Below are 13,042 nucleotides of genomic sequence, written 5' to 3'. Positions count from 1 at the left end.
CCTTTTTTTGGCCACATCAATAGGAATATCAACATTCTTTCCAGATCGTTAGTTGATCAATTTGCAATGCTTCTTACCTTCTCTTCTTAGATCTTCTGTGTTGCTGGGTAAACTTCCTTGAGGTTTGCTACTCATTGCTGTGGCAAGCTGTCCAATTTTGTTTTCAAGGTTTCTCAGAGATATAGCTTGACTTTGCACAATTACTTCATTCTTCATGATATATTCCTTAAGAAGTGTTTCTAAGGAACTAAATTGATCATTGCTGGTGTGTCTCTACCCCTGATTTTGTCTACTAGGTGCTGGAGCATGTTGATTCTGGTTGCTCCATGAAAAAGTTGGGTGTTGCTTTCATCCAGGGTTGTAAGTATTGGAATATGGGTTTTTCTGGGTCTGTCGGTTGAAGTTGCCCACATAATTTACTGATGCTGGATTTCCTGGGCAATTGTCGAATAAATGCTCCTCTTCACAATTTACACAAGATAGTTCAGCAACTTGCTTTACTGCTGCTGGAATAGAGGTCATAGTTTTCACCATGTTAGTCAATGATTTTACTTAGGCTGATAATGTCATAATTGCATCTATATTATGTACCCATGCTTCTTCTCTTGCTATAGTTTGTCTAATTGATGGCCACTGATAATTGTTATTAGCAATTCTCTCCAAAATTTCATAGGCTTCAGTGTAATATTTAGATAATAGAGCTCAATTTGCTGAAGTATCGACCATCAATCTAGTGCTTAGATTCAACCCATTGTAAAAGGTTTCGAGCTATATGCAACAAGGAATGCCATGATGAAGACATCTTCTAGGCAACTCCTTAAATCTTTCCCAAGCCTCATATAAATTTTCATCTTTAAGTTGATGAAAAGAGGTGATTTCATTCCATAATTTTGCATTCTTTGTGGGAAGTATTTCATCAAAAATTTGGTAGCCAAGTCATTCTATGTAGTGATAGGATCAGATGGTAAAGAATTCAACTATGCTCTTACTCGATCTCTTAGGGAGTAAAGAAAAAGTCTAAGTCTCAACGCATCATGTGATGCTCCAGCAATTTTAAAAGCATACTCACCTCCAAGAACAACTTAAGATGAAGATGAGGATCTTCAGATGGAAATCCATTAAATTGCCCCACTGTTTATAGCATCTGAAACATCACTGGTTTGAGTTCAAAGTTGGCAGCTTCCGCTTCAGGTCTGACTATTCTAAGATATACAACTTGAGGAGTTAATACAGCATAGTCTCTTATGGCTCTATCTCTCTCATCTGCCATGTAAATGATGTTGTTGTTCCATGGTTGTCTCTGATTAATTTGCCCATTTTGATCTTCTTGAACATTGATAGGTTGTAGTGGTACGTGAGGATCCAAGTTTCCCAAATCTTACAAATTATCCATATCTGCTGCAGTTTTCAAATTTCTTTGCTCTTTTCTCAATCTCCTTGTAGTCCTTTCAATCTCTGGATCAAATTGAAATTCAATGAGTCTGTATTTGCGTATGCAAAGTTAATCTATCAATAAAATGGACAAATTAAATCAAAGTTTGGTACTGTCGAAATTAATTTCACAATTCAAAAATAAACAATCAATCCCCGGTAACGGCGCCAAAAACTTCTTGTTAAATTTTAAGTTCAATTGCTATTAGTGTCAATGTGCAAGTGTACACAACAAGTAATAAAGTGATGAGTATTCAAGATCATCTCCACAGGGACTGATGCTACTAGAAATGTTATAGCAATCACAACGGTGCAAACTTTCTTCTATCTTAGCTTGATAAAATTAATAAAATTGACTAACTAATGAGAATAACAATTCAATAAAGTAAAAATGCAATTATAAATTAAACTGTACGTTCAAACACAAAGAGAATTCAATAGGAGTGGAGTAGTTGAATGATCAAACTCTCTCGATGGGGTGATTGTCTTGTCAAATTAACACCAGTTGCTACAGCACCGGGCAGAATTGTCTTGCATCCTCAGCTGTCGCATGTTGGATTTCTCATACCCTTATGCAACCTAACAATGACCAGTTGCTATGTCAACACAAGATACGACACTACAAGCATGTGCTCTCTCTACCCTACAAGGTGAATCCCTATATCCAGTTCATTACAAATCTTAAATCAAGTGTTGCCCTTTTAGGATTCAAGTTAAACTCAATCCAGGAAACTCAACTTAAGATTAAATATTGCTCTAGTAAATTCCACTAAAACAAGCCCTTTTGTGGCTCTCTCTTAACTAGTATCATTAAATGGGAGGTCAACCGAAATAATGAATGTAATAAGATTTATTAAAGCAAAGTGCTACAATAGACATGCAGTAACTCATAAGAACAGTCAAGAACCCATCTAGATTTTTTGTCACTCAACTACAATCAAATTTAGTTCATAACTTGTAAAAGAAAAACAAACGACAAAGTTTCAGCCATCAAGTACATATTTCCAACCAAAGAATAAAGAAGAAGAACAAGAGTTGAATGAGAAAAGTTGAATTCCAAATATTCTGCGGATTTTATTATTGGTGCAGACTTGCGTCTTTTTCTTCAATCTTCTTCGTAGATTCTTTCTTGTTTTTCTTTCAATCGTGATTGACGGCCCCTTTTTTCCTGTTATGTGTGCTCCTTTTATAGTTGAAAACTAGGGTAAACGGAAGCCTATGTTGCGTATTTTCCAGATTAGGAAACTACAGATCGCAAGATTCTATAAAATTTTCTCTGTCGTTGCTCCAGGGTTGCTACAGCAACTGCATTGTTCCAGATTTGTTTCAATTCTTTTGTAGCCAAGCTCTTTTCCATCTTTTGCATGCCTATTGTATTAACATTCCTTCCTTGAAATTTGAGCTTTCTGTCACTTACAATTATGCATATGATTTAAGCACACAATTTATTCTAAAGCAAACAAAATTGATGAAGAATAAACTAAGATAATTGTTTAAGCAAAACATAACAAAAGTGCAATAAAAACACATTATTTACTTTCTAAGTGTTATTAATTTAAGTCTAAAAGTATCATGATAACTCTCATTTCATAGAGTTATCAATAATTAAAACAAATATTTTAATGAATTTACTACAATCGAAACGTAAATAGAGCGCCGAAATCTTTTTTCAATTGCGAACTCAGTTTATTTAATCATAAGATAACTTATATTTGTGTATTCTGTGAATCCATATGATGATCACTTAAATACATATAATATGATAGAATAAACCCTATTCAAAATATTTATGCAATTAAGATGTTTGAAAAATATCTCAAATATTTTAAGTAGAAAATATATTTATTATAAATATATAAATCAATATGCTTTAGAGAGCACATAATCACACCAATCTCTCATTAGCTCTCAAAGCATATATGACAACTCACACATGTCGATACATTCTAAATGCAGGTTAAAAGGTTTCCTAGGGATAGCCTTTATAAAAGGATCTGCAAAGTTTTGTTCTGAAGCAATCTGGGTAACCTCTATATCACATATCTGCACTATTTCTCTTATATGATGGTATTTCCTTTTCATATGTTTTTGCTTCTTATGGTTAGTTTTAGCTAGTGCACTACTATTATCACAAAATAGCTTAAGAGGTGCAGTTACTAGAGATAACACCTCAAGATCTTATAAGAACTTATGGAGCCAAACAACTTCTTTAAAAACTTCAGATGTAGCCATGTATTTAGTTTCTATTATAGAGTCTGCGATACAACTTTGTTTCACACTCCTTCAACTCATAGCTCTATTTCCCAACGTAAACACATAACTGAAAGTTGATTTTCTAAAATCTTTATCTGACGTGAAGTTAGAATCAGTATAACCCACTAGAATAATATCATTATTAGAATACATAAGCATATAATTTTTAGTTCTTTTTTGATACTTAATTATATGCTTGACTGTAGTCCAATGTTAAAATTAGGTTTAAATTAGTATCTACTGACCATCTCAACTACAAAACAAATATCTGGTCTAGTATATAGTGTGGCATACATGAAACTTCCCATGGCTACTGCATAAGGAACTTGTCGTATCTTTTTCTCTTTCCTTTTGGTGTCCTAGGCAACTGATCCATAGATAATGTAATTCCATGCCTAAATGTTAACAAACTAGTATTGGAATTTACCATGCTAAATTTAGCTAGTATCTAATCAGTATAAGCAGTTTCGGATAAGGCTAAAGTTTTATTATTCTAGTCTCCAAGTAATTTGATACCAAGAATATAACTTGCCTTTTCTAGGTTTTTTATATCAAACTGTTTAGCCAACCAATTCTTTATTGAAACAATACTCCTATATCGTTTCTAATTAAGATAATATCATTTACATAAGGAACCAAAATATCTACAGCCTTTCCTTTAATTTTCTTATGCACATATAGTTCATCCATATTCTCTATAAATCTAAACAATTTAACCATTTAATCAAATCTGATGTTTCGTGACTATGATGCTTGCTCTTTTACATACCATGTGTTCTTAGCCTTTTGCAATGAACCCATCTGATTGCTGAATGTAGATGTCTTCTTTAAGATCCATTAAAAAATGCAGTTTTGACATCTGTTTGTTAAATTTCATAATTTAGCATTATAGCAATAGAGAGAAGAATCCTAATGGATTTAAACATGCAACCGGTGAAAAGGTTTCCTTATGATCGATTATTTCTTTTTTTGTATACCCTTTAGCTATTAATCTTGCTTTAAATGTTTCCACATTTCTGTCTACTCCTTTTTTTATCCTGTAAATCCACTTATACCCTTTAGGTTTTACCCTATTTGGTGCTTCTACAAGTTCTCAGACTTTATTAGATTACATAAATTTCATTTCTTAGTTCATAGCATTTTTTTCATAGTTTAGCATCTCCATCTAATAGAGCCTTATTGTAGCTAATGGGATCTTATACTTAAGCATTTTAGATAGCTATATAAGTTTCTCCTAAAAACATGTATTGTGCTAGAAATCCAGTTACCTTCCCTCTACAACGAGGTTCTATAGTTGGTTACTTTTTAGAAAAATTGTTATGATCTTCAAGTTGTTACTCTTCTTCTTGTTAAATAATAGGTATAGAAATCTTAGCATTGACATGATCACCTGATAATTCTTCTAGTAATGTGGTATTCTTAGGTTTGAAGTTATTCATATACTGTTCTTTAAAAGAAGTAAAATGTGTATTGATGATCACTTTCCTATCTTGGCGACTATAAAATAAACATTCCCTTGTTCTTTTGGGATACCTAATAAATAGACAAACCTCAGAACGTGAATGATTTTTGCCACCCTTCGATTTTAGCTCATGTGTTGGTGAACCCTAAATATGGATATGTCTCAAACTTGATTTGCGACCTGACCATAATTTTATTAGAGTTCTAGGCACTGACTTAAATAGAAATAAGTTCAATAGGTATACTGCAGTTTCTAGTGCTAGTCCTCAAAATGAAATGGGCAATGAGCCCAAAGAGTTCTCTTTCTTTTTTTCAACCACACAATTTTGTTATGGTGTACCTTGAGTTGTTAGTTGAGATATATTCCCATTTTCAAGCAAATACTTTTTGAATTCTCCAGAGAGATATTCACCACCTTGATTAGATTGAAGTTTCTCTATGTCTTTACCTAATTGCTTTTATGTCTCAACCCTATACTCTTTGAATTTTTCAGGAGTTTCGAACTTCTAATGCATTAAATAAACATAACCGTATATTGCATAATCATCAATGAATATGATGAAATACTCATAACCACTTTGAGCTTGTACATTAATTGGTCCATATACATATGTATGTATGAATTCAAGTGGTATTGTTGCACGTATTGCTTTGGTCGAGAATATCCTTTTGGTCATTTTTCCTTCTAAATAAAATTCATAGAATAGCAACGATTTATTTTCCAATGGGCTTATAAGCCTATCTCTGATCATTCTCTATATCCTATTTAAGTTTATATAACCCAAGAACAAATGCCAGAGGTAATATTGGTTGGAAGAAGTCTTTCTTGTCTTAGATATATGCTCATTATTTTCAATCAATATATCATGCATTGAATGGATCAAAGTACTTAAATGATATAAATTATCTTCCAATCTACCCGAACATATAGTCTATTATTTTTCAAAATAGAAACAGAAAACCTAGAATTTACTGTATACCTTACCTTGTTTTGATAAACAAGCTACCGAAATTAAATTCATCTTAATGTCTTGAACATAAAGACAATTATTTAAAACTAAAGTCTCATTATTGAAAGATAATAAAATAGATCTAGTCTTCACTACTGATACAAACTGGCTTGTCCCCAGCTACAGCTTTATGCTTCCTTCACTCAGTTTTCTAGTTTCCTCAAACCGAAAAAGTGAATTACGAGCATGATTAGTCACTCTAGAATCCAAGACCCATGTATTAATAGGATTCTAAACTAAACAGACCTCTATGACGAAAAGAATTCCCATACCTGATTTCACAATTTTAGCGCAATGTTTTTTTCCAATAACCCTTTTGTCTATACTTGAAGCATTTTCCTTTTGACATGCTATCTTTCTTAGTAGACAATTTTTTTCCCTAGCTTTCTTCTTTTTGCCCTTATATTTTGGTTTAGGCTTAGAAGAAGTACATTTTTCAATTAGGTTAATGCTTCCATGAGATTTTTCAAAAAGATGAATCTCACTAGCTAAATGAAGTTTGTTTATTGATTCTGTTAAGGTCATATTCTTTTATTCATTTTATAATTGACCTTAAACTGCTTTAGTGTTTCATGTAAAGATTCTAGCACCATGTCAGTCTTTGAGTTATCATCGATGTGTGCACCCTAAATCTCAACCTCATTCAATAGTCCATTATTTTCAGGATATGCTCACAAATTCTTTTACCCTTTCCCATCTTGGAGGTAGAGATGCAAATTGGTCTATCCAAATTGGATATCCATATATCCAATCCAATTGGATTGGATAATATCCATCCAAAATCTTTTTGGATGTGGATATGGATAGTTTTAAAAATATCCAATTAGATATTGGATGTGTATGGATATCCAAAATTCAATTAATTTATATGAAAAAAATAAAAACAAATGTAATAGATTATCGATTTAGGAAACCTAAAATTGTCAACAGCCGCTCGTCGCTCACTGGTGCTCATCACTTGCCGCTCATCTCTTCTCTTCTCTTTTCTCTCTGTCACTAGAAAAGGAACAAGCGGAGGCGTTGTAACTCAAATCTCTCTCTTTTGACATTTGTGTATGTAACTCAATCTCTCTTTTTTTCTTTACTTGCGCTCCCCAAATTTTGTTTGATTCATTGTGTTTGATCTGAAGTAATGCCTAATTCATTGGCGTTGCAACTCAAAGAATGTGATGATTTTAGAATGGAATTTTTTGGTGATTGGCCACTGGCCTGAATGGGTGTATTTGGTTGCAGGACAAATTTCATTGCCTGGTGGGAAGGCAGAAGAGGGTGACAGGGATGATGGGGATACTGCAACACAGGAGGCTAAGGAGGAAATAGGGTTGGATCCTCCACTTGTGGAAGCTGTAACAGTTCTTGAACAATTCTTTTCAAAGGTATGGAAAGATGTCTCTTCTATGCTCCAATTTTGTTTTCATAATTTTGTGTTATAATTAAAAGTAGAAGGAAAATCTCAAGATATGTTGATGCTGTTAATTGATTTGAAATATATGAGATTTGGGTTGTGTGTAAAAATAGGTTTAAATAGGTTGAATTTATACAGGAACGTGAAAGATCAGAAATAGAAAAGCAAAGAATATATGTGTAGTACCATAATTTCTGGAATTCACTTCTCATTTAATTTTTAAAAAAAAGAGTAGGTTGATTTTGAAAGGTTCCCGTCAAAATTTACAGGATGTCAAATACTTGTTCTTGGATGCTTTTCTTGTTCACACCACGCCTTTACATTCACATCCATTAACTCCAAGTCATTGGAGATAAATTGTTGCTGTGATATACAGCAGAGTTTTGTTCTATTATGATGGTGGTTGTATTATTTATTTACAGAGATTGCATATTAGAAGTCGATGCTGATGTTGATGCTGTTAATTGATTTAACTGTTAATTAGAACGTGGCAACACATAATTTTGTTTGACTTGTGTGTTGTATTAAAGGCTATTTAGTACAATGTTCATTCATTCCTTAATACATCATTGTAGAACCAAAGCACTAGGAGATGCATTTCTAGTTGCACAGAACTCAATAGACAGAGTTATTCTATTGTGTTGAGAGGGATTGTTCAGTGTAGCAAACTATCAATGGTTAATGGCATTAAGAAGGATGCTTTCTAATTTGTGATTTCATATTATAATTTCTTATCCCTTGATCTCTAACCATTTACCATATTGTGCTTGTAATTGGCTTTTATATCTAAAGTTCCTCTGTTGGTTGACACATGAGCCTTCTCTATGTAATTACCTGCAGCAAGTGGTTGATAAGTAGTTTATGGATGTTATTGCTAAGACCTGGCAGCCCTCCTTTTATATTTTACAATAATCATTTTTAGAACTTTTATATTTTATAATAATCATTGAGAGAGATTGATTGATTAAAATAGTACATGCGTGCATGCCATGATTTAATGCTTAAATGATATTAACCCCATTCTTGATATTTGCTTATCAGTGTTGCACCTTGAAAAAAAGACATTACAGATGAATTTATGATAATGGAACGTTTGGAATAATTAATTAATCTCAGCGATACACATATCAAAATCCAGTAATGGTAATATTTATGGATGAAAAGAAAGTGAAACTGAGTGAGTGTTTTACACGACTTTCAAGGTCCTAATTTTAATTTTTCCTTTACACTCCAAACAAATCTTTTGTCTCAATTACCCTATTGTTTGAAGTGAAAATATGGCCTGTAATGTCTTTAATTTGAAGTGAAATTTGCTTAAACGTTCCATTATAATGATTGCTCTGTAATGTCTTTTTTTTCAGGTTAATTATGTCTGATCTTGATCCCGATCCTATTGTTCAAATAAACCCTCAAACCTCAAGTAATGTTAATGCTGAAAATCCACAAACTCATTCAATTAGTGGAGGTACAAAACGAGACTCGGAAGGACAACCTAAAAGCTCATTGAGACAAACATCTAGAGCTTAGGACCATTTCACAAGGAGAACAATTAATGGAGAAATGAAGGCAGTGTGTAATCATTGTGGCAAAGGTTTTGCTGGACAGCAATCAAGTAGAACTTCGCATTTGTTAAACCATATTGATAGGTGTCCCAAACGGATACAAGAATCAGCTCCAGCTCCAGCTCCAGCTTCTAGCCCTAGTCAAGCATCTAAGGTCTACAAGAAAAAAGATGCTGAAACTTCAGTAATTTCAGCATTTGATCCCACTGCATTTGATAAAGCACTCGCTAGACAAAAAATAGCAAGAATAATAATCATGCATGAGCTTCCTTTGAGGTTTGTTGAGTATGAAGGGTTTAGGGATCTGATGAGTTTTGTTCAGCCTTTGCTTGGTAAAATTTGTAGGAACACTGTGAAAAAAAAAAGTCTTTAAGCTGTTTGATTTTCAAAAGGCTAAGACAATGGCTTTGTTAGGGGATATTACTAGTAAAGTTTCCATTACTACGGATATGTGGACATCTAGCAATCAAAAAAATGGATATATGGTTGTGACGGCGCATTTTATTGACAATTCGTGGACTCTACGAAATCGGATCTTAAGGTACTAGTTTAAAAGTTTAATAAATTTTATTTATATTTTATTATATATACTTTATTTTATTTATTCTTATTTGTAATTTTGTTTTATTTTTTATGAATTGTCTAGATTTATATATGTGCCTTCTCCACATACTGCTGAAGCATTTCCAATGAGTTGGTTAAGTGTATGTTGGATTGGAATGTAGATCAAAGGTTATCTACAATAACCATTGATAGTTGTTCCACTAATGATGCTATGATTCCGCTTTTGTTGGCTAAGTTTCCGCCTGGTTCATTCTTATTAAATGGAAAATTATTGCATGTGAGATGTTGTGCTCACATTTTAAATTTAATTGTTAAGGATGGGTTAGATGCGATAGGAGATGGGATTGAAAAAGTTAGAAATAGTGTAAATTACTGGACATCATCACCTAAAAGGATAGAGTTGTTTGAAGATACAGCTAATCGCCAATTGAAGTTGAATTGTTCTAAGAGTTTAGTGCTTGATTGTAAAACTAAGTGGAATTCGACATATTTAATGCTTGAGGTTGCTTTGATTTATAAAGATGTTTTTACTCGTTTGAAGCATCGTGATAACCAATATAAGCACTTGCCTACTGAAGTAGAGTGGGAGTTGGCGAGAGTAGTATGTGAGCATTTGAAACCCTTTTATACCATGACTGAGATGTTTTCTAGCACTAAGTACCCAACAGCTAGCTTATTTTTTCCAATAATTTGTGAAATTAGATTATCATTGAATGCTTGGCTTAATTCTTCATGTGATGTGATAAAAAATATGGTGAAAAGTATGTTAGCAAAGTTTGGAAAATATTGGATGAAATCCATGGTGTGATGGTTGTTACTATTGTATTGGATCCTAGATACAAAATGGTTCTAGTGGATTATTTCTTTCCTTAGATTTATGGTAGTGATGCATCAACTCATATTGATAGAATCTGTACTCTTTGTTCTGACTTATATTCAGAATATAAAAAAAAAAAAAAGAGTATGGTTGGATCGAATTTGGCTGAAGGATTTGGTGAGTCTAGTGTTGTTTGTAATTCTAGTTCTAGTTCAGTTGTGATGGGCATGTGGGATGTGCAAAATTTAATGCATTCAAAAGCCAACATATTTGTAAACGAGTTAAGTCGAAGTTAGATACTTACTTGGAAGAAGAGGATAAGACTACTCCAGACTTCGATATTTTAATGTGGTGGAAAGTGAATAGAAGTAGATATCTGATATTGTCTGAGATTGCTAGAGATTTGCTGGTTGTTCCGGTCTCTACAATTGCTTCAGAATATGCTTTTAGTGCGGGAGGTCGATTTTTAAGCCCACATCCTAGTAGACTTCATCCGAGTACAGTAGAGGCCTTAATGTGTACTCAGAATGTGTACTCAGAATTGGATATGGGCTCAATTAAAAGGTATCAAATTCAGCTCACTTCTGCACTTATTTGATTTTGATAGTATTTGTTTTCTTTATATTTTACAAGTTTTTGTTTTTTGAAAATTAGGTAAGATTCCTAAAGATAAGGTGATGAATGGGGAAGAAATAAATGGAGAAGTGACTGATAATGATGATGAAGAGGAGACACAACCATGCTCTGAGTAGTGTTTATTTTTCTTTTTTGGTATATGGTTGATGCTTATTGTGATGCTCAATTATGAATGATCATGGTCCTAAATAATACTAATTATTTAGTTGTTTAATGCTTTGCTTTAATTTGCAGATTAATTATGATGGTCTAGTTAGAGATTAAAGATTCGTTAGAAGATTGGAGATTAATGATGCGTTAGAACAATGAATTTTTTGTATTTAATTTGAAATTAATTTGTAATTTCATATTATAATTTCTTTTTGTTAATTCATAGTTTTAATATTTGTTATGTTTATTATTTTTTATTTGATATTGAAATCTAATATTGGTTTTAACTATTCCATATTATTATTTTTTATATAATAAAAATCAAATATCCATGGATATCTATATCTATATGGATAAAATCCATATCCATGCCCAGTATTAAATATTGGATATGGATATGGATATGGATATATCCATCATGGATAATTATGGATTTGTATTTGGATGGATAATATCCATCCATAATTGGATATTTGTCATCCCTACTTGGAGGTCATAACACTTTCAGTGCCGCTTGTCTCGCAGAATGAGTACTCTACCCAAATATCTATTGAAGATTGTCCATGATTTCAGTGGTTGTCTCCATGCTGTGATATTTGGTTTGCAGAATATTAGAAATCAAGCCTAATATGCAGCATTTTTCCATTTCATTAGCTTTTTGCCATTCCTCATAAAGCCTCCTTTGATTTTTATGAGCTTCTTCTTCTAATTCAGGAGGGCATGGTTGGGCTAAAATATATTTATAATTTTTAACAGTCAGGATAATAAATAGATTTCATTTCCAATCTATGTAGTTCTCGCCAATGAGTTTGTTTTAATTTAGAATAATAGTGAGTGGACTAAAGGAAGACATTTTCTAAAAAAATAAAACATTAATGCATAAATACTTTGAAACAAATAATGTTCACAATAAAAAATCGTAAATGCAAAAAATTGTAAATCATTTAATTTTATTGTGACAATAATCTAGTACCGCTTTGCCAAGCTATGGGGAATTCATGCCTACACTTACTGGACCCAATTAACGATTAGATTATTTACTTTCATGCTGAAACATGATAAATAATTATTGTTATCTTTTGGACCAAAATTTATTAACAGATCTCTGTTGGGAAGCTTAATAACAAATTTTACTAAGTGCGTATAACTATTTTTTAAATTTATATATCTTTCATATCAAGCAGCCACCATTAGGGTGATCAACAAATTAAAAACTATTTCTATCTTATCTTTGAAGAAGTTCATCAAATAAAATGTCAAATATATGTATCCCCCATAGGGAGCATCATTATATCATGAAGTCGAGGTATATATATATAATTTTATTATTAAACTAACAATGAAGTTCATGGGAAAAATTATCTTTAACTTTCCCTCTCCCAATCAATATTGTTGGTTTTTTTTTTCTTTTGAACAAAATACAGATTATATCATATATTGTTAATTGCATGTTTCCTAAAATAATATTATTTGGGTGTATTCTAATATTATTAAGCACATGCAAATATCAAACAATATATATCTTGATTAATAATAAATAGATGCCATGGATTATGATGCATAGAGTGGCATTACCTATTCTATATGACATGTTATCATGGCATGCTGTCAACCAAACATAGTATATAGATAAAAGCAATTAAACAATCTCAATTCATCGTTTTCGTAAGAAATAAATGACTTAATCTACAAGCCTAATGTCTATTGGGCTTCAAGTCAACGTCCATCTTCCTTCTTTCTCTTCTTTATATTT

At 32.4% G+C, this 13,042-nt stretch overlaps 1 protein-coding gene and 1 non-coding gene across 2 annotated transcripts; both read left to right on the top strand.

Annotated features, from left to right (window-relative positions):
- Positions 1-784: 784 nt before the first annotated feature.
- Positions 785-892, top strand: LOC112495872 (small nucleolar RNA R71). Its single transcript, XR_003062252.1, has one exon. It is a non-coding gene; the product is annotated as a small nucleolar RNA R71 (small nucleolar RNA).
- An 8,228-nt stretch (positions 893-9,120) lies between these two features.
- LOC107178781 (zinc finger BED domain-containing protein DAYSLEEPER-like) lies at positions 9,121-10,494 on the top strand. Its single transcript, XM_025092705.1, has 4 exons — positions 9,121-9,454; positions 9,537-9,663; positions 9,769-9,826; positions 10,003-10,494. Exons 1-4 carry the CDS (start codon positions 9,121-9,123, stop codon positions 10,492-10,494), a joined length of 1,011 nt encoding a protein of 336 aa, XP_024948473.1.
- Positions 10,495-13,042: the final 2,548 nt, after the last annotated feature.

Source organism: Citrus sinensis, chromosome 6 (assembly GCF_022201045.2).
Source record: "Citrus sinensis cultivar Valencia sweet orange chromosome 6, DVS_A1.0, whole genome shotgun sequence".
In the NCBI taxonomy this organism is placed as follows: domain Eukaryota; kingdom Viridiplantae; phylum Streptophyta; class Magnoliopsida; order Sapindales; family Rutaceae; genus Citrus; species Citrus sinensis.
The sequence above is the reverse complement of the archived record's forward strand: the minus strand, read 5'-3'. Positions and strand labels throughout refer to the sequence as shown.

Coding starts and splice junctions, on each gene's coding strand:
- LOC107178781 (XM_025092705.1), top strand. CDS start 9,121: ATGAAGGCAGTGTGTAATCATTGTGGCAAAGGTTTTGCTGGACAGCAA. Junction 9,455..9,536: donor TTTTGTTCAGCCTTTGCTTG/GTAAAATTTGTA, acceptor TGGCTTTGTTAG/GGGATATTACTAGTAAAGTT. Junction 9,664..9,768: donor CTACGAAATCGGATCTTAAG/GTACTAGTTTAA, acceptor TGAATTGTCTAG/ATTTATATATGTGCCTTCTC.